The sequence below is a fragment of the Alternaria postmessia genome (genome assembly GCF_024291825.1).
Source record: "Alternaria postmessia strain BMP 2775 chromosome Unknown scaffold_13, whole genome shotgun sequence".
Taxonomy (NCBI): Eukaryota; Fungi; Ascomycota; class Dothideomycetes; order Pleosporales; family Pleosporaceae; genus Alternaria; species Alternaria postmessia.
In genome coordinates, this window is record NW_026260086.1 from 165,749 (window position 1) to 192,355 (window position 26,607).

The following is a 26,607-nucleotide window of genomic DNA, read 5'->3' on the forward strand; positions in this document are numbered from 1 at the left end:
GGCTGAGAGTTGTGGTTTGCGTATGCAAGGCCAGGGCTCAGAAAGCGATGGATGCGCAGCTCAGCCCCAGCTGTGGACCGGTAGGGATGCGTGCCCTTAGCGACTAAGCGTCGATCTGTGGCGTAGAGGTACTATTAATAAGTGCCGTGCTCGCTGAAATCACCGACATGTGCGTCGAGTTGACGCAGAAAGTGGCAATGTTTGAATTTGCGCATCTATATTGCATTTCACATTATATTTGTCTGACTGCGCGCGGTACAGAACGGACTACCCCTGGAGCTTGTGGCCGTTACGCTTCCACTTCCGAAGGTGGAGCTGCAAGGCGCGCTAAATGACCCACTTGTTACGCGGACAGTGAGACATGCGTCACTCATGCGTGGCAGACACAGAGGTAGCCTGGAAAATACTCCCGATGCAGGGAAAATCTGACTGTACTCGAATCACTTCATCTACAACGGCGGTAAACTCTCTCTGCAGTTTGGACACATCAATCGATACCTCATCCACCCTTCGAGACATCCAGTGTGGAAGATGTGTCGACAAGGCGTCACCATGTACTGTCGCCTTTGCAAAATCATGCTCGTCCCACCCATGCCAGCTACACTGCTCTCATCAGCTCCAGCAGGTATGACTGGTACTTCAATGTCGTTGGCACAGATACTGCAGTCGAAAACCTTCTTGCCTTTGGATTTGGACTCGCCTGATGCTTTGGTGGTTTCACCCTCTGCTGCCGAAGCATCAATTGTAGATGGTGATTCCGACGAAGTCGTGATGTTGAGCGGCATGGTTGCGCCTTCTTCGTCTTCGCGTAGAATGGGGTGGTAGTCGTATGCTGGCGGCGCCCATCCGTCTCTGACAAAGAATCGTGGGCCGAGAACCTCCTGGCTCACCAACACCACCACTTGCATCCATACCCAGCCTGCCAAGAAGCCCATGGCTTTCCAGTCCGTTCTTGAAAACAAGACATTGTCTTCTTTCATGTAAAAGTATGCTACAGGCGCGATGCGGGCTATGCTTGTTCCAGCAACATAATCCCAGCGTAATGCTCGCCGACAGTTGCGCATGATATTACGATAGATCTGCGGTATCCAGAAAGACAGGTAGAGAAACGTCATGACGTCGAAATAGACAGCACGATATGTCGTGCGAGCAGTACCGAAGTGGATAGTCACAAAGAACAGGACTATAAGCATAAGGCAGAAGCGGCTATACAATGCACCAAGCTCAGCTCGCGGATTTGCGTTCGTTGTCGTGGCATTGGTCGGCGTGGGCGCATTGTTCGGACCTGGTGTGACATCTTCATCCGGATCGTCTTGATCTGGTGCAATGATGATGGGAGTAGGTGGACGTGGTGGTCGAGCGGCGGTTGCTGGCAAGGGCAGACCGGCATCGGCAGATGGTGCTGAAGTAGCAGCCTCGGGAGCTGGAGCCGGCGTCGTTGTGGTAGCCGCTGGAGTTCGTTGCCGCTCCTGACGCGCCCTCTCCGCTGCTTGTACGGACCAGATGTCCATCAGGAAGCGGAGGTGGGTCAGTACGGAAAATAGCGCTATGAATGCGATACTGTACAGCGCCAACTGTGCTGTACCGAGGAAGAAATACATGAAGATGAGGATCAGAAATGTGAAGCCGTCGCCCAGAGCCATCATAGCAATGGTGTAGAAGCTGACTCGACTCCGCATTGATGGCGTTGCTGTCTCCTTCATCTGCTTGAGAGTGAAGGAAAGCTGGAACGCAAGACTGATGGCGAAAGCCAGGATACCGTGTCTAGCGCGAACATTGAAGTCTTCTGTCTTAGAACCGACCAGATGCATAGCCTCCGATGGCGGAAAGTCTGGAGGACCCTTTGACTCAATAACGAAACCGCAATCCGGCGAGAAGCCCACCATGGACATGGCATGTGGAACATCGTGAGGGACAGGAGCTCCAGTAGGAAACCGGAGCTCGTGCTCGAGCCAGTCCATGTCGACGTTAGATTGACTTGGGAACTCTTGAAGATACAAGACGAATTCGCAATGGTGTCCCTGGAACATGCCCTCATTGTTGCCTTCTGCAGCAGATGTCCAGGGATTCCAGAGCGGGAAAGCTCTCTTCTCTTGCCGTTCAATAGTCTCATGTATGGTCCAGTTCAGGAACTCTTGCGATGTTGAGTAGAAATAGGGCGTGACCTGCAGGTGAGGCAAAGCGAAGATGCCCGCGAACCGATCGCTCGTAGTAGTCAGAACCGCAGTCCCGCTTTTCATGAAATGGACACCATGTGCCACAAATTCCCACCAATTCCCTCCAAAGCTGTCTTTGTCTCCAATAATCACTTTCGCGCTGATCTCGGATATGGTCTTGTTCTCATTCCTCCGCATCCTATCTTCCAGCTCTGTAATGTGCATTCGCAACGGCCCGCCTGCACCGGTTAGGTTTCTGTCATATTCTACCAGATTTCCAAAGGGATCGGGGATGGCCGAGGCATTGCCCATATCGCCGGGGTGCCGTATGCGACTCAGCGGCGAGCGCGTCCATTCTCCTTGTACGTAACCAGATAGATTCTTGTATACCGGCATAGTAGCCTCTCCCTCTTGCAGTGAGCCATCAAGCATACCCTTCCACCCATCTCCTAGAAGGCGCTCTGACTGCGCCTTTGCTTTCTGCCTCACAGGGTCCAGTAGCTCCCATGCAAAGCCATCTTCATCCCTCAGCCCAGTGATATTCAGCCACTTGTCCTTTTTCTCGCTGAAGTCGCCGTATCGCGTCCGATTCAAGAGATCTAGCTGGTAGTATTCGCGCTCGATGAGCTCTCGGTAGCGTGTGCGCGCATTGAATGTCGGCTGTTGCGGTTCGGGCGAGTTGATGAGCAGCAAGAGGATTATGAAGAAGAGAAAGGATCTCGGGTCTCTTCTGGTTTCCATCAGGGTGGTTCCGGGCGTGCATGAGCCGCCATGGAGCGGGTATGCTGGAAGTAGGGTATGCAACGTTAGGTAGCGTTGGAGAGATGACGTGCGCAGATCCGAGGTCGACAGGCGTCAACGTTCAGGGTCCAACACGACAGCTTGGCAAAATCCAGCTTTCACCACCATATTCAAGTCACTTATTCAGAGTTCTAGGGTATATATCTATCGATTTCGACCAAAGGGGCAAGAGGGGTATTGGGTCAATTGTATGTACACCGGGAAAACGAGCAAGATTACTTCGTCGTGACCTATCCTAACACCTGCAAACGCCTCCATGCTTGAACCTTTTCTTCATACGCATAAGCCGTGACTCTTTCAAATAGCATAAAGACATAAATTGCATCTACTGCATCGGTCCGCCAATCACTGGTGGCGCTGCCTCCAGGTCAACGCGTTGGACCGTCTGGCGCAAGTCGTTGCTGCTGCGGACAAGGTTGCCAAAGTACTTGCGTGCAACTTCAGTTTCCGCCTTGAGCTTGGTTGTCTCCTCCTTCTGGAGCTGGAGCTTTTCGACGTTCCTCTGCAGACCGATGCGTACATCGTTAGCAGGGCCTTTGAGTGCGCGCCGAACCTCGGAGCTGATGCGAAGGGCGTTGGAGTGTGTGTAATCGATCGCCGCTAGTTGTTGAGATAGCTTCGCGCTAAGTCTGTGAGGTAGTGATTTAGGCACGGACGCCAGTACGTATGATACTCCGAGAGCGACTGCTGATATTAGCATAGAACATTTCATACTCGTACGATTGACTTACCACCAGCGATGAGACCAGGGATTATCAGTCTCCTCATGTTGCTTGTGCCCATGACCTTTGCAGCACCAAGAGCACCGTCTACCCAGCCGACACCGCCGACCAATCTGCCACCTACTACGCCGGCAACAGTCATGGCCATACCGGCACCAGCGGCCTTCTCCTGACGTTCCCACAGACTGGCGATGTCGAAGAAGTCCCACAGATCAATATCAATATCCACTTGTCGAGCAAGAGCGTGCACTGACTTCCTGAACATCCTCTCCGGACGGAACATGACGTCGGCATACAAGTTGTTGCCAAGATGTAGGACACCCAAGTTTTTGATGCCGTTGTAGCCCTGCACAGCTTGGGTTCGAGCGTGTTCTTCACACAAACGGACGCTTTCAGTGACCTCGTGGAGCATCGAGTCCCTGATGTCCTCAGCGTACTGGTATGCTGAGAACAGACCAGGGTAATCGATGCCAAGATCCTGTTCAGCTACTCTGGCAATGCAGTTGTTGAGCGTGTCTCGAGTGTAGCCATAGACGTCTGACGTCGTATCTTCAACCATGCGATCCACTGCCTCTCCAGCTTCTGTCCGTGACTTCTTGGACTCTTCAAACTCAGGCTCGAGCGCTTCGATCTCCTTCTTGACGCGGTCCAATTCGCTCTGAGACACATCTCGGTTGACTGTGGCTAGGTTGTTCATATCTCCTAGTACGTTGAGAAGATAAGTCTTTGCGGGTGCAAGTTTAGACCTGGCCCTCTTCTCCAGCACGAAACGTCGTAACGAAGCCTCAAGATCGGCAAAGTCGCGCTGCTTCTCTGCCTCCTTGCCCTTTCCTTTGTCGGATGGATCGTCGTCACCATCGTCATCAGGGGGGCTCCCACCTGCACCCATGGGGATGGCGTTACTAGAAACGAAATGTACCAGCTCGCTGGACTCCTTGAAGGTGGCCGGACTGAGGTTAGCAACTTGCTTTAAGATCATCTCTTGGCAACGGTTCTGATCGCGAATGGTATCGAAGCCGTTGACTACCATGAACATGTATGCCTTCTCGCGCGCTGCGGTGAAGATAAAGTTCTTAGCGGACTCGGTGAAGTGATTCGCAGCAGAAACGACAAAGACGACGACATCAATCTCTTCTTGGCGAGCGAACACGGCGGTGGTCTTGAGAGAGTCGGCGTTCAGACCCGGGGCGTCGATGAGAGCGATGTCGACCACTCCGTTGTTCAGAAGTGATTCGTCAACATCTCGGATGTCTTTGATGTAGATCTTGCACTGTGCGAAATGATCGTTGTCGATGACAATTTTCTCCAGGTCCTTGATATCGAATACAACGTACGTGCTTTCGTCGTTGCGGTTGTACGTCGAACCGATGGGAATTGCGTGAACCTCTTCGACACCACCGTTCTCCCGGAAGTCAAGAACCTCGCAGAAAATGCTCGTGCAGGGCTGCTGGTCTTCGGGCAGGACCTTACGTCGGAGGAGGGCATTACAGAAGGTCGACTTTCCAGCGTTCAAGTCTCCCGTGACCAGGACCTTGCTTGACGTATCTTCGATACGTTCCTTGAGAGAGAAGAGGTGGCGTATGCTCTGTTGGATCTGGCCGTCGAGGAGAGACGCAACAGAGTTCTTCTCCAGCGAATGTACCAAGTCTGTCTGTGTTCGGCCGCCCATGCGCAGTTCCAACTTCAGAACGGAGAAATCGTGAGCAAGTTGGGGCGTAACCAGTCGAGGCTCTTCTCTACGCTTTTGCTCGGCGGCAGCGCTCGACTCGGCGGCGGGGTCATCTCCAATCGTTGTGCCCGCCCGGCGGGGTCCTCGAGGTCGTTCGGGAGAGCGCATATCGGGGTCGAAGTTGCCAATCGCAGACTGCGTGTGCTGCAGTCCAGGCCGAGATTCGCTGCGAAGGTGCGCCTTTTGTTTTTCGGCCACCTGTACCGAGGGGTAATGGGCCGGCCATTTCAGATTCATTTCTTGGAAACTCTTCAATGTCTCGATGGTGCCGGCGATCGCCCGGCCGAGGGCGTTTTTGTTCTGGTTGTATCGCAATTGGAGCACATGGCTGCGCTGTTTCTCGACTTCGGCGTTTCCTGACCCGGCAAAAGACATAGGTGATGGCCTATCTTCGCCAACGTTAGACCGCCAGTTCATCCCGCTGCTTTCGCCATCTTGCATACTTCCGCCATAACCGGAGTCCTCGTCCAACATGGACACGAGACGGGCAGCGGCGTCGCTTGTGGTGCTTCCGCCGCCAACCGTCATGTATCCAGGTCGAGCATTCTGTCGCGGAACAAAGTCATCTGACCCACCACGACGGCTGCTGGAGGACTCTCCAGACGAGGAGGGCCGGCCGTTTCGTCGATCGGGATTCATCGGGGTAGTTTCGTGGTTTGCGCTATAAGGAGGGGCGCATGTCGTGATAGATACGGAAGGGGGGTGGTGGTGTTGTAGAGCGGGAGGCGGTGTCGAGAAAAGAATGCTGAGACAACGTCAGAGTTGGTGGTGCACACGCCACCACGCAAGCAAACAGGGATTGGCTGTCAGTGACCACTACGAGTCCACTACCGCGGCTCTACACGTCTACGTCTCGTGTGCGTCTAATGTCTGGGCATTGTTTCGATGCAGTAGTTTCACTTGAAATCCATATGATCGTATTGCTTCGATAGCGCAATTGCTTAGAGGTGGGTAACTGATAGTCAGTTCCTCCAAGGCTCGGCATCGCCATACCTGCGTATCTTGCCCTCCAGCCCGGCGGAACATCAAATGACATAATCGGGCAAGGCAACACCTTTTGCAACTTTGACCTCTCTTACGTCTCTTAATACAACTACCCGCCCAACGTAGAGCTGGTCTCTACCACCTACTCTCTAGTTTAGACGAAGTGGCCGTATCAGCCGCTACCCGCTGCACCTACTTCCAAGTCTACCCAGCTATACTCACCAACCTTCCTGCAGTCTACTCGCGACCATGAACGTATGTATACCTAGTCTTTGAGCGACATCGTGTTTGACAGCAATGCCAGATCGTAGAATGGGCCTTCGGAAAGCGCATGACGCCGGCGGAGCGACTGCGGAAACACCAGCGCGCACTCGAGAAGACGCAGCGAGAGCTAGACCGCGAGCGCGTGAAGCTCGAGAACCAGGAGAAGAAGCTGGTGGCAGATATTAAGAAGAGCGCGAAGAATGGGCAAATGGGACCTCTGCGCATCCAGGCAAAGGACCTGGTGCGGACACGACGGTATGCCGAGCCGCTGCTTGTCGCATGGCTACTTTCACATGGCTAATGTTTGCGCAAAGATACATCCAGAAGTTCTACCAGATGCGCACACAACTACAAGCGATCTCATTGCGGATACAGGCATGGCGACCACATACTGGAATCTGGGCACAGCTGACATTGGGCAGACAGTACGCAGTAATGAGCAGATGATGCAGTCTATGAAGGGTGCAACGAGTAGGTTCATATGTTATAAATCTTGCCAGACGTACTCTAACACACTTCAGCACTGCTTGGGAGCATGAACAGGCAGATGAACCTTCCCGCGCTTCAACGCATTGCTATGGAGTTTGAAAAGGAGAACGATATCATGGACCAGAGGCAGGAGATGATGGACGACGCCATCGATGATGCCACCGGCATGGAAGACGAGGAGGAGAGTGAAGACGTCGTCAACCAGGTCTTGGATGAAATAGGCATCGATCTTGGCCAGGCTGTGAGTACTCATCCATCACCGAAAGCGCATTCACTAACGTTACATAGCTTGGCGAGACGCCCAGCGGACTGCAGAAGAACGCAGTACCTGAAGCTAGGGTGGCGCAGGCTGTCGGCGGCGGCGGAGCTGACCCGGATGATGACGACCTTCAGGCACGCTTGGACAGCTTGAGGAGGTGAGGGTGAAGTGCTAGTACAAGAAGCAACGCTGGAGGTGCCCGTGCAGCGCTCTTGGCTAGGTGTCAGCACTCGTGGACGTCAGATTGGGCACTTGAATAGAGCGTGCGACGTTGTCCACGTCCCAGAAACATTATGTGTCCTTTTGCGCATGGAGATGTCCGGAAGATTTTGGACGTCTAGATCCTCGTGATATTGCGATAGTCAAGGCCGGCGGCCGTACATGGAGAGTTTAGTCAGTTCAGGCCGGCTCCACCGTACGCGCCGGCCTGCATGCGCTTGAGCCTAGATCATGCGGATCGTAGCCCAAAACCCTGGAATTGGCTTTGGGTATCTTAGTGTTGGTGATATATCAGAGTCACAAGATCGTGTATCTGTTCTGCTCCCTTGCCTCCCCATTCACAGTACCCAGCGTGGTATACGTAGGCGGTGCTGCCCTTCCTGACTAACTGCGTGAGATCCCCCGCACTTCCGCGAGAAGAGCAGTCGGCATAGACAACTTCCCACTGCGCACTTGTACCCAGCACCCAGCAGCTCACTGCCTACTCCATCCACGCTACACCGGCGATCGTCCAATCTCAACCCTGGAACGTGCCCGCGCCTTGCCATCCTCTCCCAGCGTCAAGCCCTCTTCTTGCGCCAATTGATATTTCCGGTTGCTCGCCCCGCTATACACCTCCGACGTCATCACACCTAAGAACTCCATCTCCCACGACTCTTCCCCTTGCGTCTGTTTACATCCTTCCTAACATATTCTTGTCACTCGAGCCCCGCTTATTCACTTTCGCCGAATCCGCCGCCGCCCCCAACTGCATCACCGTCGCCACCACCCAGCCAGCAAACACCAGCGCCATCAATCAAGCTGGCAGGTAACAGGCGTCGGAGCGCCCAGGGAGGCTTGCTCTCGAAGATGTTTGGGAATGCAAAGGACGACGAGAGTTCCACCATTGGCACTCCTGCAAGCAATGACGCGCCACAGCCCACCGCAGCCCCGGCGACAGACAACGGAGCTGCAGGCGCAATAAACACGACCAGCAACGGCTCCGCTTCGATAGATCGCAAGCCCAGTGATGCTTCTGCGCCTGCTGAGAGAAAACGACGGAGTAGCGGCGTGTCGCGTGCCCGGGACATGTTCTCGAGCGCGAAACAGTCGTTGCATCTCGGCGGCTCGTCAGGCTCTCCCACCTCCAGTACCTCCACCATGTCAGAAAAGGCCTCCCCTCAAACCCCCATGCAGAAGCTCGGCAAATCCGATGCTGCTCTCAGTGTCCCCCAGGGCTCACTCAACAACTCTGCCGGCGAGTCGGCGCCTGGCCCACGATCCACCTTCCGCGTCGGTGTCACAGAGGATAAGAACAAGAAGTGCAGACGAACGATGGAGGATACCCATGCATATCTATACAACTTCCTGAGCACTCCGGCTCCCTCTTACGGCGCCGAGAAGACACGCGCCATATCCGATGCCAGTTCGACTCAGTCGGATGCTCTGTCGCAAGCCGTAGTCGAGACCGACAACGGATACTTCGCCATCTTCGACGGACACGCCGGAACGTTCGCTGCCGATTGGTGTGGGAAGAAGCTCCATTTGATTCTGGAAGAGACAATTCGAAAGAACCCAAATACCCCGATACCCGAACTACTTGACCAGACCTTCACCGTAGTCGACCAGCAGTTGGAAAAGCTTCCTCTGAAGAACAGTGGTTGTACCGCGGTCATCGCTGTCTTGAGGTGGGAGGACCGAGTGCCTAACGCTCAGTCGTCTACCGGCTCGGTCCTCTTCGCACCCGCGGCAGTATCGGCTATCAAGCACGCCGGCGAAGGCGAGGCCAGGGACGGTGCTGATTCCGCTGTGGAGCCTGCAGCTGAACAACAAGTGGAGGCGAGGTTACGGAACGAGGCCAGTCGACAGCGCGTGCTGTATACGGCCAACGTGGGCGATGCGCGTATTGTTCTCTGCCGTAATGGCCGAGCACTTCGCCTCTCTTACGACCACAAGGGTAGCGACGAGAATGAAGGCCGTCGGGTTGCCAGCGCTGGTGGTTTGATTCTCAACAACCGCGTTAATGGCGTTCTTGCTGTTACACGAGCACTGGGGGATGCCTATATGAAGGACCTGGTCACCGGACACCCGTACACCACCGAGACTGTTATCCAGGCAGAGCAGGACGAATTTCTCATTCTTGCTTGCGATGGAGTAAGTAGCCCATCAACGAATACGTAACATCTACTAACGAACACAGCTCTGGGATGTCTGCTCCGACCAGGAAGCTGTTGACCTAGTCCGCCAAGTCCACGATCCCCAAGAAGCATCCAAGAAGCTCGTCGACTATGCCCTCGCTCGCTTCTCTACCGACAATCTTTCCTGCATGGTCGTACGCTTCGACAACAAGGCACTCCGACAGCGCAAGAATGACGCCGCCATGGGTGTAGATGGTGATCAGTCTACCATGAAGGGCGGAATTACCGAGGCAGACGCCATCGTGGCACAGACGAAGAAAGCAATCGGCGAACCAGAAGTACCGGTCGAGGCTGCGGCACAGGAAATCATTATGGAGGAGGCGGAGGCAGAGCCAGGTCCTGAGCTGAACATTGACGCTGCGAAGGCAGCTAGGAAAAACGACGTGTAGTTTTGGACGAGGACTGTCTAGTATATGGAGGCTACAGCTTGGGAGGGCATTTTGGGAGGGACAAGGGTGGTGTGCAATGTTTATGGGCAGATGGCGGCAGTGTATGATTTCTAGCGTGCCTGAGGATCTGGTTCCGGGACCAGGTCTCTTTCGGGTGCATTCCCTAAGGTTAGCCGTATCTCACAGCTGAGCGCTTCAATTCAAGTTCGAGCGGAAGTAAAGTAAAACGTATGCAAAGCTTGTCCAACGTGTTCGTTTGCCGCCTGTTTACCTACATGACTGTCTGCCCCGCATGTTTGCGCATTGACTTCCCAGGTTCACGATGCGCTAATGACGATCGTGGGGCGGGCGTCTACCTGCATCCTCTTTCACCGCATTCGAGAAATCCTGCCTCTACTAGCCCCCGATCTCCGCTATTCCTGTCCCCGAAGCTTGGATTACTGGAGTCACACGCTCCATGCGGCTCCGAGGAGCAACGCGATAATCATGTCGGGCGTCGACACGGCAGACTCTACGACCAACGCCCTCTCCAACGATGCGCGGCCCGCCTTTGTGACGCCGAGGGACTTGCTCCAGCAGTCCCGGGCGCCCTTGCCCCCAAAAGAGCAGCCGCGCCAGCTTTCAGCCGTTGACCGCGAGCAACTGGACGGCTTGGTGCGGGATCCTGTGTCGCGTATGGTCGCAGCGCCAGCTGACAAGAGCTAGAGAACCATCAGAGCTTTCCTCAAGGCCAGAACAAGCTATGACGTCCTACCCATAAGCTATCGCCTCATCGTATTCGACACGGCGCTGCTAGTGAAGAAGAGTCTGAATATATTGAACCAGAATGGTGAGCTTGGAATCTTGTGTGTACAAAGCAAGAGCTGACGGCTGGCTATAGGAATCGTCTCAGCGCCGCTGTGGGACTCCAAATCCTCCACATTCGCCGGACTCCTCACGACATCCGACTACATAAACGTCATACAATACTACTGGCAGAACCCAGACGCTTTGGCGCGGGTAGATCAGTTCCGCCTAAACAGCCTGAGAGGTAGGTGCTTTGCTTCCACACCGACCACCAACTTACACGTACAGATATTGAGAAAGCTCTGGGTGTCAAACCCATAGAAACAATCTCCATACACCCCGATCGACCCGTATACGAAGCATGTCGCAAGATGCTTGAGTCACGCGCGCGCCGCATACCTATAGTCGACAGCGATGACGAGACACGTAGAACAATGGTCGTCAGCGTCATCACCCAATACCGGATATTGAAGTTCATCGCGGTGAACGTCAAGGAGACACAGAAGCTACGGAAGCCACTGAAGGAGCTGAATGTTGGCACATACGAGGATCTCGCGACTGCATCCATGGACACACCGGTTATGGACGTCATTCATATGCTTGTTAAGAAGAGCATATCAAGCGTGCCCATCTTGGACAGAGCAGGCACCGTGCTGAATGTCTTTGAGGCTGTAGACGTCATCACGCTTATCAAGGGCGGCGTATACGATGACTTGAACCTGACGGTCGGCGATGCGTTACTGAAGCGTTCAGACGTGAGTATCCATTTCTTTCTTCCATTTCTGCGCATTTCTGACAGCAGCAGGACTTCCCTGGTATCTTCACCTGTTCACTGAACGACAACATGTCAACCATATACGACACGATCCGGAGGTCGCGCGTGCATCGATTCGTCGTCATAGATGAGAACAGTAAGCTTAAAGGCATGGTAACCTTGAGCGACGTTCTCGAGCATACGCTACTCGAAGGCATGGAGGACGAGTAGAACGACGCGATCCTAGACCACGTGTCAGCTCCACACGCAAAGTCACTCAGAATGTATGAGCAGAGAATGAGACGATGCGACGACTGAACATTCCACTGATTGGGTGTCGAGCTCACGAAAGCATTTCCAGATACATCCTATAACGAACTGGGGTTATTGAAGAGAGCTGAAGATATTGTAGAAGCGAAACTGGCTGAGATTAGTGCACGATAAATGGTCGTAGCAGAAGTCTCACAGATACTTAAATCATCATATTCACAAGTTCATCCGAGATGTGTTTCCCGCACTTTCTTTATGCACATATACTCTGAAACCCATTTTTTGCATACTTCTAGGTTCCACGTTAGCAACATAAACTGATTGTGATCAGGTCGTCAGATACATCCAAGGTGCCTTGGACTTAACAGGAAACAACTACACTCTCACCCAATAGAATTTACACGTCCTCTATTACTACATTTCGTCTTCAGCGAGCGCCAAAATCTGCGTCCCGCGCGCCTCTGACAATTCCTTTTCGACGACCGCCTGGCAAATGTATGCAGCAAAAGCCTCCATACGCATCGCGTGGTTTCTATGCTGCGAAAGCAACTGCACCGACACCTTTTCCACCAAACCAACTGGAATATGTCCAGCTGCTTCTTGAACTTGGAGACCGAGGACTAACCGTGCTTTTCGGATGAGATGGCTGTCTGGCTCGCTCTTATGGTATAAAGCAGACATTGCATCTGCGGTCGATATGTCTTGATACATTCTCAGTATCATAACCTGAGACTCTATATCTCCGTGCACAGCATCATGTACGATGTCCTGCAGGCTTTGTATTTTCCTTGTTATTCCTGAAGGTTGACTGGCAGTCCCGGATTGTCGTATTTGAATCGTGGTGGGTGAGACTTGTAAGATCGGTACAGCAATCGCTAAGACATCGAATTCGAATACTTCACTGCTCTCTACACTTCCAGGACTAGGTGTTGAGTCTTCATTTTCGACGGCCACAGTGGGCCTTGGACAAGCCGTTAATGTGTTGCGATCATGGGTGGGTAGATACGGGGGAACGCCGAGCGAGTAGTCCACTGGGCTGGAGAATGGCCCAACCGGATTCGATTCAAAGAATGAGTCGGAAGATAGATCGGTGGATGAGATGCTGCTTTCGGACATACTGTTGATGCTGGTCAGGATGTGTACGCGTTGCTCGGTGGGAATAGAGTCTATGGAGCCGATCTGGGCCGCTTCTTCTGCGATTGTCAACCTGCTCCCAGTATCTGTATCTCGATTATCGGTATGCAGTGAAGATGCCACCATACTCGATCTTATACGCAATGGCTGTTCACAGTCAGTACCAGCTATGTTGTACCTCCTTCGAAGCGCTACTCACAGGAACGCATAGATCCTCCTCTGAACCACAAGCATCGCAAATCGATGTCGAAGCACGATTGCTACATCCCTCACACCCATCTTGCTTGCAGTAGAAGCCCGCTCGCATACCCCCATTCAGATATGGCAATATAGCCTCGGGAAGGTCACACTTCTTGCACCGACCGTGCCGGAACTTGTGGCTACAGATCCTGATCATCGTGGTATCAGGATAGAGTCGAAGGAATTGTACAAGAAAAGTCTTAATCCGGCAGTAGATATTGTGGTGTTTCTCTACAAGCATAGGTGTAGGAATAGATTGTGGGCCTATTCCATGCTCGATCTTCAGGGTTTCTTTGTAAATCAAAGAAGGAGAATGTGAAGATGGGGACGCAGGAGGAGATGACTCGGGAGATAGGGAGCATAGCGTTCGCGCACTCGCAACCATGAAAGTGCCATCTCGATCTTGTCTGCTTCGAAGTGATTTAATCCTAGTGTTTCGACGATCGAAGTTGCCGCCGAACCTGGCATCATATCGTAGTTCATCCTTTCTATCGTTTATGTCGTCGTTGGAAGTGGCCGATTTGAAGACCGCACAGGTATGCATCCCGGCAGTGTCATTATAACGAGCGATGATATCCTGATAGTCGAGGTTAGCAAAGCTCTCTGAGCTTTGATGTAGTTGCAGATCATGGTTAGGTATCCCCCGGATTTCTGACTGACAGCGATAGTGGGAGGGGACTTGGTAAATCGTTTCTGGTATGCCAGGCGTGGTAACGCGATGAGGGTACATGGGGAGCTGGTGTGCTGTCGACTCCATGGTTATCAGGTTACGATATGCGGTGGAATCTGCTCGGGGGTGTGATGCAAGGTTGCAGTAGGTGGTGATTAGGGAGTTCGAATCTGTCAAAATACTCAATCAAGAGAATACTAGAAGAATTATGCGATGAAAGTTCCAACGATTTCATTTGGTCTGATCCCTTGTTGCCTCATGTCAAACAATTACAGTTATGACTCGAGCGAAGTGGATATGGTCGCTCCCTCCACTGTAAACCAAGTAGCCGAACGTGGCGGTGGAATTACTACATTTTAAGAAGTCCTTACGAAGTCATCATCGAACCTCTGGGTTCTTTAGTGGTCGATGTCAAAGCAATGTTTCTTTGTCCAGATGTCTCGCCCAACTGAGAGACAGAAAAACAATGACTATGTTGAGCCGAAGCCTCCAAAGAACTTCCTCCTAACACTGGTAGATACACAGAAAGAAGTCCGCGTCGTGCGTGAAATACTTTAGTTTTTTAACAGGTCGACCGGGACCACGTCTACCTGCATAGGTAGGTAATGCCATTCTGCACGTGACTAAGGAGATCGTGAAACTATACTCTAGGTAGAGCCTTACAGAATCTCTGCCCCTTGTACCCACATCTACCGTTTAAACGGTGATTTGAATCTATAAGTGCAGGGGCATCCGAGGTCGTACCACCCTCAAACTTGCAAACGCCTTCGGCAACTCGGAATAGAGAAAAAGGATCAACATTGGGTCAAAGAGACCATTGGATACCGCAATACGGACTTCTGTGTTGAGGGAGCACAAGGCCTCGTATAAAGGATTGGTACGTGGATCAACGAATCGAGCATCCTCACCTCCCTAGGCATGCCGAAAGAGTCGTTGACGATGACGAAACGCGCTAAGACCAATGTTTGACATGTTTGCAGCATGACGCAAGCCCAGCCACGCTCCTTTCCAACAGCGCGGCCGAGATTCGAGATTCCAACACGCGCGCCAGGCCGGTCGCAATCACGAAGATCAGGATGTGATGTGGCGCGCCTTTGATTTGACTTGAGGTCCTCGCGCGTGACCGGCCATTGAGGGTACCTGGACGCAGCTCCACCCACCATGTTCCCAAGATCGATTGGTATGTCGATGGCGTTATCGAGCTCAATTGAGGTTAAATCAAGGTATATGCTATGATTAGGCCCCACTCTGGGGCTCGCTGTAGGTTGTCCCGTTGGTGTAGGTGTCCCGTAACACGGGCTGTGGCTGGATCTTGGGTAGAACAGGGACAAACGCAGGAACCTACGTCACTGCCCGCGTGCCTTCATAACGCGCCAACACGGGCTCTTTGACTCGACGTATACTCACGATACCTAGTTCCCTCGCCCACTTCATAATCCCTACTTTTGCAATTGATCTTGATAAACCACAGTCAACATGGAGACCATCACCAACCTTGCCAGCACTGCTGCCACTACAGCCTCGAAGCTCATCTACGGCGACCAGCCCAAGACCGAGGAGGCGGTCGAACAGACCAAGGACAACGAAACCGCAGGCAAGGAGCCTATCTCAGGCGAGCAGGGTCAGGGCACTGTCACTCAGCCCTATGACCAAGGCAACCTTGGTGCGCCCCCACGAAGTCTCGCATTAGACGATCTATGCTGACCCCGCTTCACAGCAACCCCTCTAGCCGCAGCTGACAAGGGAACCTTCCTTGACTACCAGAACAACGAGACTGTCGGCAAGGAGCCCGTCTCTGGTGAGCTTGGCAAGGGTACCGTCACGGAGCCTTTTGACCAGGGCAACGATTGTGAGTATTCAACACCCCGCATTCGACATATGGGCTATCGATAGGGCAGTATGCTAACTACCCCAAAGCTAAGGCAACTGAGAAGGCAGCTGAGAAGACTTCCACCTCAGATGAGTTCCTGAAGCTAGATCCCACCACCCAGGGACCGACCGAGACCAAGACCGAGACATCGACCGACCCCAAGATCTACTCGGATAGCAAAGATGCATCCTATGTTGGCATGCCCATCGTTCCTCTCAACCCCGACGTTGCTACATCCAACACTGACGCCTCTTCGACGGCCCAGAGCACTGGCATCACAGACAAGGCTGGAGTTACCGACAAGATTTGGAAGGAAACACCACTTGACGACATCAGTCGTTCAGGTGCACCAGGCGCCGGCCCTACAGCCACTGAATCTACAACCGCCACTTCCACCAGCCCTGATCCTGCCATCAAGACCACTGCTCCCGACTCCGTCACAGCTGGTTCAAGTGTGTACGCAGCTGGCGCCGGTACAGAGACAAAGACCGATGCCGAGAAGCTCTCTGAGAACCGCGACACTCCAGGCTGGGCATCAACAGGCGTTCCTTCCGACAGCAGCAACTTTGACGCAGCTACCGCTAAGCAAAACGCTGCCTCTGGTGGATCAGAGTCCAAGGGTTTGTGGACACGGCAACCTGGACATAGTCAGGGCAGTACTGACGGTGTTGCAGGTTCGGCTGGAGAGCATGTAGGTCGCAAATCTGAATCGGGCCGTAAGTCTGAGTCCACCGACTTGACCTCGTCTCCGAGCAACGAAGAGAAGGGTGGCAAGATGTCGCACTTGAAGGAGAAGATGAAAAACAAGCTTCACATCGGTTCCAAGGACAAATAGGTGTGACACGCAGGGACTGACGATCTTGAATGATGATGGGCGAGATATGATACCACGGCAGTAAAATGCCACTTAATACGAGAACAATGCTCGTAATGTACTATTCAAGTAGGAATCTAATGGGTTGAGCTCAAGTTCGTCTGTGTCGCTTTGTCCAATCATGTTCGTGATACAGCCTCGTGGCACTAACTAAAGCTAGCGTCGGGCTTACTGCTCGCTATCTGACGTACATGCAGACGCATGACAGCGTACAACATCTACCTTATCACACGCCTCACTTGCAACCTAATACATCGCGTTGGCATTTCTTGGACAAATTAGATTGGCTCTTGTGTCCATCACAAGGCCAAATCGAAACGAGGTCGTTACCTCTTTCCAGCCCACACAAATATTCCAAGGTATGTGAGCGGTTGTCCCTACTCGAGGTGCTGTGCCGCCTTTAATTCCTTGTCATAATAGCATTCGCGCCAACAAGAATCCCTTTGTCAGCATCGTAGCCTCGTTTCAACCCAATCTTTCGGAGTAGTCATTATGATTCACTCAGTAGCACGAGATACGGATTGCCACTAGCGTGGCAACCACGCCGCCAGCACTCTCCTTCTCTGAACCACGTTTTACTGGGACGCATCTCTCGACCATACTTGTCAACACATGCATGGCTAAGCATCAGCGCCGCAACATTGATATAGCCTTTTTTCTTTCATCTCAACTTTCTCACTATTGCTGAATAGCGATCCGTCAACATGGGAAACATCGGCAACGAGAATGCAGTTCGTAGAGCTAACAGTCTGAATAACAGAACGTCGTCTGAAAGAGAGACTCGAATATCGAAGGATCTGTTTGGTTCGCCACACAAGCAAGGCTACATGGACGAAACCAATATGATCCGAAGAGCGGCAGGCAAGATACCGCATGTCTGTGTTGTCGGTGCGGGTGTTGCTGGGCTGAGATGTGCGGATCTGCTGTTGAAGCACGGGGTCAAGGTTACAGTCCTGGAAGGGAGAAATAGGGTTGGTGGAAGAGTCTGTCTACCCAGCCATGTAAACTCGTATGTGCTAATGAATTAACAGTTATGTCAAAGCGATGCGCTAGGTCATTTAGTTGACCTGTGAGTCTGCAACCCCAATATGGTCTGCTACACCCAAGCTAACGGTTTCGCTAGCGGCCCGAACTGGATACACGGCACTGATGACAACCCTATCCTAGACCTTGCGAAAGAGACCAAGACTATCAGCATGAACTGGGATGGTCGCCAATCAGTTTTTGACAGCCAGGGAAACCACATGTCTGACAAAGACGCAGCGAAGAACACTGAGCATGTTTGGACTATCATCGAGCAAGCAATGAAGCTTTCGAATGAGAATTCGGCCACGATATCCTCGGACAAGAGTTTGTATAACTACTTTGAAGAGCGGGTTGTAGAAATGTTCCCTAATCAGGATGCTGAATCGAAGAGGCAACAGCGAATCATCCTTCAGATGGCAGAAATGTGGGGTGCTTTCGTTGGCTCGCCCATCCAAAGGCAAAGTCTGAAATTTTTCTGGCTGGAGGAGTGTATCGATGGCGAGAATCTCTTTGTCGCATCTACGTACGACAAGGTGCTGAAGAAGATTGCTGAGCCTGCGCTGGAACATGCGACGATGCTGTTTGAACATAAAGTAAAGCGGATCGTATCGGGAGAGGACACTGCAGATGCGGGTGTTACCGTTGAACTTGAAGGCCGGCAAAGTATGATGTTCGACGAAGTGATTATGACGGCTCCACTAGGCTGGCTAAAGCGCAATCTCGATGCTTTCGTCCCAGCATTGCCGAGTCGATTGACAGAAGCTGTTGGAAGTCTCGGATACGGGCATCTTGACAAAGTATACATCACCTTCCCAAGCGCCTTCTGGAACGAAGGAACAGCCAGCGATGCAGAACTACCCTCTGCATCTCGCGACCTAAGCAAACCAAATGTCACAGCAATAACAGCGCCCGTGCATCAAGCAACTGACTCACCAGTCAATCCAGCACATTATCCAGGCTTCACACACTGGACACATCCAACATATGCATCTGAAACGAACCCAAAAGCCTGGGATCAAGAAGCTGTGAACCTCGCCGCCCTTCCCAGAGGAACGGCGCACCCAACCCTCCTCTTTTACACCTTTGGACCAACAAGCTTACATATCGCCAAACTCCTAGCAAATAACCCACCAGAAAAGCATGACAGCCTTCTAACATCTTTCTTTCTTCCCTACTACTCCAAACTTCCCAACTACAAGCCGAACCACAGCGACTGCGCACCACAAGCCGTCCTGGCAACAGCATGGGCAAACGACGAACTCGCTGGCTACGGTTCATACTGCAATTTCCAAATTGGGCTCGAAAAGGGTGATGAGGATGTGGAGACATTACGAAAGGGCATGCCTGAACGAGGTGTTTGGTTGGCTGGAGAGCATTGCGCGCCGTTTGTTGCGTTAGGGACCGTCACGGGGGCGTACTGGAGCGGGGAGGGCGTCGCGAAAAGGGTGCTGAAAGCGTATGAGCTCGGTGAGAAAGAGCAGAATGGGTCCTCGTGAAGCGTGGTAGGATGAGAGGCTGTAATGGGAGGGTACAGATTATGCCGGTGGCTCCGAATGAGTCGTCGAAGGGTTACATAGCATCATCAAGGTCCTGAAATATCTCCGTCACATATTCAGTACTTGCCCGACAATTTTCCATTCTTGGATTTCGGAGCATGCTTCAGCTTGAATTCCTTACTCCGCTAGACTGTGTTGTTATGTTCGCACCGAACCCGAAGTATAAGTGGGGTTTGTCGTTCATCTCCGCGTTTCAGCTTCCTCTTTTCTTTTTCTTCTATTCCCGAGTGGGTTTTAGCGGAGCATGCCGTTAAGCGCGAAAGAAGTAAGATGGTTCGCATTGGATGGGCTGGTAAACCGATACTGGAATAAAGTTTTTGTAGAATGCTGGGTCGGATGGGGGACGATCAACGGGTGCCTGGCGACTGTCGATCAACCAAAGTTGGTGCAGTCATGATGGCGATTTGGTGCGTATATATTCTGGGTTGGTGCTGCGGAGTGTGTACTCACCAAGCCACTCCTTCTCATATCACTATCTTTCTTTGCTGTAGCCAGGTCGCTCCTTTCGAATTGTACATTAAACAGAAACACACGCACACACGCAACCACTCGCTACGCAATATGGAGCGCACATCTACTCACGGCTCGACATCGTCGAAAGGTTCACAAATCTCCATCAGAGAGCGTATCGGAAAGCCGAGTAAAGTACGTAACTTGGATCAACTGAAGGTGATAAAGGGCTAATGTTGGGTAGTATCTGTGGCAGGTCCTGAAGCAATGCAAGATACTCTGATGGATCGGTTGAGCTTAACAGGGCTAGTGAGCGATTTCGGAGCAGGAATGAGGAATTAAATAGAGAAAAGAGAGAGATTATAAATTCTGCTGGCCAGTCTAGATAGTAGCAGGCTGCTAGAACACCTTACTCTCGTCTTCTTGATTCCCTCTTTAATGCAATTCCATAAGAACCTCATTTGTTGCAAACCGCCATCCACTGAAAGGACTCTCAAGATAAGCATACAAATCTTCCTTGGTCACTTCATCTCCGTACTTTCCCCAAACACCATTCCACACACCCTTGGCCTGAACCTTGTATGTGGCTGGCTTGCGCTTAGGCATCCACGGCTTATCAAAGACTACCTCAACCTCTTCTTCAGTGCCTGGTGCAAGCGTGACGAGTGACCCTTGCGGAGGAGGCATTTTGCGATTGATTTGCAAGACGGTTTGATTGACCTCTTCTCCACTCTCCGCATCGATGACGGTGAAAATACCAGTGTTGAGTGCGGAAGAGTCCAGCGGTGTGTTCCATTTCAAGATGGTGTAGGTGACTTCTGGGTTCGTGTTTTTGAGCGTGATGAGCAGGGCTGGTGGGGAGCGTGAGGTTTGGGTTATTGTGAACTCTAAATCGGGCATGCTGGTGCGACTGGACATTGAATGAGGCATGCTAAAGTTGAGCGGCGTGGGGGACTGATAGACGTAGAAGGCTCCAAGAAGTGAGATGACAAGACCCGTCAGAAGGGCTGTACGTGCAGTCCACATGTTTGCCATCATTTCTCCCCGCCTAACTAGCTTAGATCATGCGATAAATCTAAGGAAGTTGGAGCCATCAGGTCGCTGTCGCGAGGACAGATCATCGCAAGTCTACATCCGGAGCATCATACTATTCAAGGACTATGTCGCATGGTCATTAACGTGCGAACGAATCATTCTGCTGGAGGCGATATGAATTACTATCAGCCGTTGTGCTTCCTGGCTAGGTACCTGCCCTGATTGGAAGCGGGGTGCGCGGCGCTAGACTGCATCAAGCTCTGTGCCGGGAGGAGCGCAATAGATAGTTCGACGTAGCTTCGCGATAAGAACAACCTGCGACAAGCATGAATGTATTTTAAGTTGACTCTAAGAACGATGAAGTTTGTTGTGGCTCGATGACCTCCACCTCAGCGTACATCATACTGTTAGTGTCTTGGCGCCCAAGTGTACTTCCAAGGATCATTGAGAGGCCATGATTCGGTTAACGCACTCCTGGACTCTAAGTAGAACAACCATTACTGATTATTGTACAAAACTCCACCATTGCACACATACATACATCGTTTCGTATAGAATGGATGCTCCCAAGACCAGCCTCATGGAGCGCTCACTTTCACTTAGCTTGGGTGCCCATGCCGCTGAATGCATCAGCGAACTCGTATGACGTCCTGCATGCTTCGGGTTTTGCCAATAATTGAGAAACATCACCAGGCACTCTGCGCTTGCATAATGAAAAGCCAACTTTCGTTGGCAGGTATTTGGCCCCCAAATGCGGGCACTGCGCCTCGCTTGGTTTCATGAAAATCCCCGGCCAAAGTCGTTAGAGCTGTCGGACGCCTGAGAGCGGCTCAGATCACCTCAAGTATGCTGGGCTTTGCTAGATACGCGCTTCGTTTCCTCGACATACGCCGTGTCTCATCGTGCTCCAGCCATGAAGACTCTGGCGCAATTCTCCGCTGTTCGTCAGGACTCTGATGACGATGCACAAAGAAGCGTCGAGTTGCTCGCCATGGCCGACCACCACAGCGACACCAAGTCCGGTACGCCTCGCCAATGGCCACAGAACGACCGCGAGGCTGCTTTACAAGATAAATGGTCACTATTTCCTTGGCGAGTAACTTCCGTTCTGCTGGCGCTCCCTCTTGCCCTCGCCGGCATCGTCAGCCTCGCAGCCGCCGCGGAAACGGTATCCCAAAGTTACATTATGGGACGAGACTGCTATCCAAACGGTCTTTGGAAGGAAGCCTCCGGAGCAACATGGCGCATTATGGATTCCTCTTACTTCTTCACACCAAACTTGAGTTTTGGAGCTATGACTTTTACACAGGTAAAAGTCATTGATGTTGCCTGGGATCTGATTATTGGAAGAGGTGGACAACTTTTGTTGGCATGGGCGAACTATCGCGTCTTCAACGAGTGGCTGGTATACCACATGGAGATGCATCACACATCGTACAAACTGTATGCCGCCGTAGCCTTCGAAACAACAACAATGGGCACGCTCGGTGTACTGGGGAAAGAATTCTTAGCTTTTGGGGCGGGCACCTGGAAGCGCTTATTCCGATGGCTGGCAATACTTTCAATGTTGCTATCCACGCTCTATGTGATCTCGTTCCCGACTTTGATGGCAGCCATGACAGGTTACATCGCGACTTATGAGCCATACATAGAGGATTTTGATGGGAACCTCCTCGGATGGAGCCAGGTGAAACAGGTGGAGTACATTATCCACGACGCTGATCGATTGGACGGTTTCGATGCGCCGCTCGTTGCTACAACAGATGACAAGCCGCTCGTCGATGCTATTGATAACTGTATGTTTGACTGCAATACTCTGGGCCTCAGCTGACCAAGTACAGACCGTATGCAGTTCGGAAACTGGACCTGGGAACATGAAGTGAATGGCGTGCCTCAGGTAGGTTCTGGCTTCAACGGTACCAACAATACAAATATAACAGCCGAATTTGTGTTGGAAGGCGTCAAGTTACCCCTGTTCCGAAGCCTCCAAATTACCAGATTTCCTGTCGAATACGTAAAGTTGAACTCCGTTCCACTACATGAACACCCTGGATACCAATATGCTTTTGAGAAGCGCCCAGACTCGAACCACACCTACGACGCGGCTTATTTGCTGGAGCATGGATCTTGCAAACCTAGCGAGACGTATCAGTGGGGGTTCTCTTACATCTTTCTATTCATGGTCTCCATCTTCAATTTCATCTGGGTCTGCATCATGGTCGGCATGTGGCTTGATACACGGCGAGGGTCAAGAATGTATAGGAGTGGCAGGAGACCTGGACTTTTGCGCAGTATTATCGAATACTCGGCAGCGATACGAGAAGAGCTAGGCAGTGAGGCCGAATATCTGGAGGAGGATGACCTGCGAAAACGTTTGACGCAGAGTAACGGAGCATTGGTTGTGGAGAAGGCTGAGCTCAGAGTGACACGTACGAGCATGAGCACTGGAGTGAAGACAACTAAAGGTGGTTGGAAGCGGAATCTCACGAAAGGCAGCACTTTTTGAGTCAGAGGACTATCTAAGCAATATATTCATCATGCTGTCTCTTGTGATATCATCAATTCGGTATCGTGACTGTTCTATGTAGAAAAGACTAGAGGAACTGTTTCACCCCCACTGAAACCGCTCCTCATCCAACATAGTGCCTTCCTCCCAGCACTTCTCTACCCACGCGACACCCACAATCCTGGCAAGTCCAGTGACCTTAGCCTTTACACTCTTGGCCGAAGAGTGTTCGTTCGGTACAACAACATGTGTGACTCCTTCCTCAACTATCCGATCAGTCACTGAACCACCGCCGAATCGAATATAGTTCTTCGATAGTTGGGCTTTGAGCATCCCGCTAGCATCAATAGGATTGCTGTCAAACGCAGCTTTTACTGTGCCAAACATGTGTGTCTTGAGATGCGCAAGTGACTCTCCGTGGTCTTCTAGTTGGTCTAGGAAGCCTTGTCGTTCAAATGCTGAGTCGTTGTCTGACCCTGCTCCTACACCAGCCAACAGCTTTCGCATATCATCTACATCTGCTATGTCGCGCGCAAACGAATCTCCATACTCATCAACATTGTTCTCGAAGTCGAGCTGATCGTCATCGTGGAGGTAGAACATATGTCGGTTTGGCTCGAATGGGAGCAGGTATGGTAAAGGGGCACAGTCTATCTCATTCTGCTTGATGCAATCCTGGATCCAGATAGGCTTGATGATGTTGTTCGTGGCGCGTTTCTCGAGTGATGCAACTTTAATCAGTCTCTTGTCCGCTACGATGACAAGGTCTTTGTCCATCGAATCGCGCTGCACAATCTTGCCACCGTTGGCTTTGACCAGTGCTTCAAGATCGGGTTTCGACTTCTTCGTTGGGTGGATTTGCTCAGTCATTATGAAAAAGCTCAGGCCCTCAAATACCTTCGATGCTGGACCCGCATATGGTGTAGCAACGGCATCGTTACCTACCACAGTGAGTGGCTTCTTCGATATTCTCGCCTTCTTCCTGCGTGATTGCTCAATCTTGAATTCTTTCTCCTTTTCCGACTTCTCAGTTTCAGCTCTGCTCTTTACTTCCAGAAATTCCTGTACCGACAGTGCCTGATCCCAGCGTTTGTCCTTTTTGAGCCCCTTGAAGCGAGGAAAGCGAAGCGTTAAAGAGAAGCGAAACTTGTCGGTGCCTTCCACACTTGCTGCCTTGCATTCCAGAACGACAGAATCTCTGGGTCTGATCCATTGATCTGGTCGCTCGTGTTGTCGATTGTGCTCATGACCGCCTAACTCAATAAATGGAGGTGGCCGTCGAGGATCCCAATTATGCCACTTGCCTTCCGTTCGGCCCCGTATGTCAGCATAGTCTTGTTGAGCAAATCCGCCTCCAACTTTGAAGAACGACCAACAATGTTCGTACTTCAGGTCGCCTTTCTTTGCATCTTTGTTCGTAAGCAGTGCGCAAAGAAAGGATGAGTGGGCGCCACCACGATGTCCAGAGCCAAAGTACCCGCCGACAACTATGCAGTCGAGCGACTCGCCGAATTCGGACATGTATTCTGGCTTAACTTTCATCCAATCGTTGTTGCGTTGATTTAGCCGATACATAGAACGTGGGTTCTTCAGCACCAGACCTTCCGAAGAATCAGCAACGACCTTCCGTAGTGCTGGTTCAATCTCTGTATGCGAGCGCGCCTCGGTGTACGGGTGGATCTCCAGACGACGATGTACGCCCTTGACGGCACTTTCCAGAGCGCGACGGCGATCACGTAGCGTGTATTGTGTGAGTAGCTTGTCGTTCAGGAATACGCAGTCAAAAACCCTGAAGACCGGTCGCTGACCAGTGTTCTTGTCCGTTTTGTTTTCTTTCTCGGATATAGCTGCGGTCTTGAGAGTTCCAAACCCAACAATGTGATCGCGGTCCATATCCCAGGTGATCATCTCGCCATCAAGGATGATGTTCCGCACATTCTTGCCAAAGGCGTCTGTTATGAACCGTGTGAGTGCACCAGCTTCGTCGCCTTGGAAGTGTTTACCGTAGAGGTACGCATAGTCTTTGGCCTTTCGCGACCAGAACCCAAAAGTTCTACCGCCTGGCGCGTCAGGATCCTCAACCATGTGAAGCTGCATACGTTCTCCATCAAGCTTCTCTTCAATCCAAAAGGTATCGTCATCGGTGTTCCCTTGAAATCTTGTGACCAGCTTCTCAAAGTTACCTACCTTATCCTGAAACTGAGCCAGTTGTGGCTGGAAGCATTGCATCAAGCTCAGCCCAGTGTCTTCGCCTGCCAGACGGACCTCAGGGTCAAATAGTTCCCAGCACACTCTTCGAAGGTTTGAAGAGATGTTGAATAACGTCTCTGCATCTGGATGCCAGATGTCTAGAATGGTCTTCTCAGTGGCTCCAATCTTCATCTGGCGAAGGACCATCCGAATGAGCCAGGTCATCTCCTCAGCGTTCATCCTTCGATAGAACCGTTGGAAGATCTTGACTTGCTCTTCTTCGGCGCCAATCTGTGATAGCTTATCTAGAGCGTTGTTGACCTCTGCGATACTCATGTCGCTGTATTCGGTCTTGAGTTGCCGGGTTGACAGGATCTCGTAGCATCGTCCAGCGAAGTCGCCGGCAGTTGATGCCGAAGCCTTGTTCAGCTGACCAGGTAGCTTCCAGTTCAGCATATGTTTGGCACCGTCAGAGTTGGGGTCGATCCTTGTAAGTTTGATCAAGACCTTGGCAATTGTCTTCTCTTTCAGACCGTACATGGCTCGATCTCTGTCCTTTTCCGGGATTATGAGACGCATTGCGGGAAAGAAGTCATTGCCCACTTGCTTGCGCCAAGTCGCAATGAATCTTTCGATGATGTTACGTTTCGCTTCGTGAGGTGACATATTAGAGTGTCCATGTGGTCCGACTCTTCGCCGAGCTCCCACAGGCTGCTTCCTTTTTTGTGTTTCCATAAGCGGATTGAATAGTTCCGTGAATAGGGTATGGAAGGGAAGTGTTTTGTGGAGGTTTATCGGACGTGTTGGGTACTTGTCGTCGAGCTCATCATCATGGCCGTACATGAGCGTGTTCTCCCTAACCGCCTCGGCATCGGCCATTGGTGTATCTTCGGCCATTTTGAGTGCATTGGATGAGTGATGTAGCTCTTGCGACAATTGTTGTATATGAGAACGAGGTCGTGGCTGCCTGGAGAAGCGCGTCACGCGTGATCACGTGGCTATCAGACTACAAGAAGCTAGCGTAATTCCCAAGCCATCACCCATGCCTTGTGGGTAC

General features: G+C 51.8%; 10 protein-coding genes across 10 annotated transcripts; 6 read left to right on the forward strand and 4 right to left on the reverse strand.

Annotated features, from left to right (window-relative positions):
* Window positions 1–449: 449 nt before the first annotated feature.
* On the reverse strand, window positions 450–6,047 carry J4E82_003116 (uncharacterized protein; the record flags this gene model as incomplete). Its single annotated transcript, XM_051729405.1, has 3 exons — window positions 450–2,886; window positions 3,287–3,644; window positions 3,689–6,047. 3 exons carry the CDS (start codon window positions 6,045–6,047, stop codon window positions 450–452), a joined length of 5,154 nt encoding a protein of 1,717 aa, XP_051590789.1.
* Window positions 6,048–6,641: 594 nt separating this feature from the next.
* J4E82_003117 (uncharacterized protein) lies at window positions 6,642–7,565 on the forward strand (the record flags this gene model as incomplete). Its single annotated transcript, XM_051729406.1, has 5 exons — window positions 6,642–6,647; window positions 6,697–6,897; window positions 6,971–7,127; window positions 7,178–7,386; window positions 7,434–7,565. 5 exons carry the CDS (start codon window positions 6,642–6,644, stop codon window positions 7,563–7,565), a joined length of 705 nt encoding a protein of 234 aa, XP_051590790.1.
* Window positions 7,566–8,472: 907 nt separating this feature from the next.
* On the forward strand, window positions 8,473–10,189 carry J4E82_003118 (uncharacterized protein; the record flags this gene model as incomplete). The annotated part of the gene is made up of 2 exons (XM_051729407.1): window positions 8,473–9,756; window positions 9,803–10,189. 2 exons carry the CDS (start codon window positions 8,473–8,475, stop codon window positions 10,187–10,189), a joined length of 1,671 nt encoding a protein of 556 aa, XP_051590791.1.
* Window positions 10,190–10,675: 486 nt separating this feature from the next.
* Window positions 10,676–11,960, forward strand: J4E82_003119 (uncharacterized protein; the record flags this gene model as incomplete). Its single annotated transcript, XM_051729408.1, has 5 exons — window positions 10,676–10,843; window positions 10,895–11,018; window positions 11,070–11,219; window positions 11,264–11,730; window positions 11,781–11,960. The coding sequence occupies 5 exons, from the start codon at window positions 10,676–10,678 to the stop codon at window positions 11,958–11,960; spliced, it is 1,089 nt and encodes a 362-aa protein (XP_051590792.1).
* A 453-nt stretch (window positions 11,961–12,413) lies between these two features.
* J4E82_003120 (uncharacterized protein) lies at window positions 12,414–14,130 on the reverse strand (the record flags this gene model as incomplete). The annotated part of the gene is made up of 2 exons (XM_051729409.1): window positions 12,414–13,280; window positions 13,333–14,130. The coding sequence occupies 2 exons, from the start codon at window positions 14,128–14,130 to the stop codon at window positions 12,414–12,416; spliced, it is 1,665 nt and encodes a 554-aa protein (XP_051590793.1).
* A 1,389-nt stretch (window positions 14,131–15,519) lies between these two features.
* Window positions 15,520–16,748, forward strand: J4E82_003121 (uncharacterized protein; the record flags this gene model as incomplete). Its single annotated transcript, XM_051729410.1, has 3 exons — window positions 15,520–15,706; window positions 15,761–15,892; window positions 15,961–16,748. 3 exons carry the CDS (start codon window positions 15,520–15,522, stop codon window positions 16,746–16,748), a joined length of 1,107 nt encoding a protein of 368 aa, XP_051590794.1.
* An 866-nt stretch (window positions 16,749–17,614) lies between these two features.
* On the forward strand, window positions 17,615–19,309 carry J4E82_003122 (uncharacterized protein; the record flags this gene model as incomplete). The annotated part of the gene is made up of 3 exons (XM_051729411.1): window positions 17,615–17,770; window positions 17,819–17,856; window positions 17,911–19,309. 3 exons carry the CDS (start codon window positions 17,615–17,617, stop codon window positions 19,307–19,309), a joined length of 1,593 nt encoding a protein of 530 aa, XP_051590795.1.
* Window positions 19,310–20,254: 945 nt separating this feature from the next.
* Window positions 20,255–20,845, reverse strand: J4E82_003123 (uncharacterized protein; the record flags this gene model as incomplete). The annotated part of the gene is made up of 1 exon (XM_051729412.1): window positions 20,255–20,845. The coding sequence occupies one exon, from the start codon at window positions 20,843–20,845 to the stop codon at window positions 20,255–20,257; it is 591 nt and encodes a 196-aa protein (XP_051590796.1).
* Window positions 20,846–21,767: 922 nt separating this feature from the next.
* J4E82_003124 (uncharacterized protein) lies at window positions 21,768–23,360 on the forward strand (the record flags this gene model as incomplete). Its single annotated transcript, XM_051729413.1, has 2 exons — window positions 21,768–22,650; window positions 22,696–23,360. 2 exons carry the CDS (start codon window positions 21,768–21,770, stop codon window positions 23,358–23,360), a joined length of 1,548 nt encoding a protein of 515 aa, XP_051590797.1.
* Window positions 23,361–23,462: 102 nt separating this feature from the next.
* LIG4 (DNA ligase (ATP)) lies at window positions 23,463–26,447 on the reverse strand (the record flags this gene model as incomplete). The annotated part of the gene is made up of 1 exon (XM_051729414.1): window positions 23,463–26,447. The coding sequence occupies one exon, from the start codon at window positions 26,445–26,447 to the stop codon at window positions 23,463–23,465; it is 2,985 nt and encodes a 994-aa protein (XP_051590798.1).
* Between the last annotated feature and the right edge of the window lie 160 nt (window positions 26,448–26,607).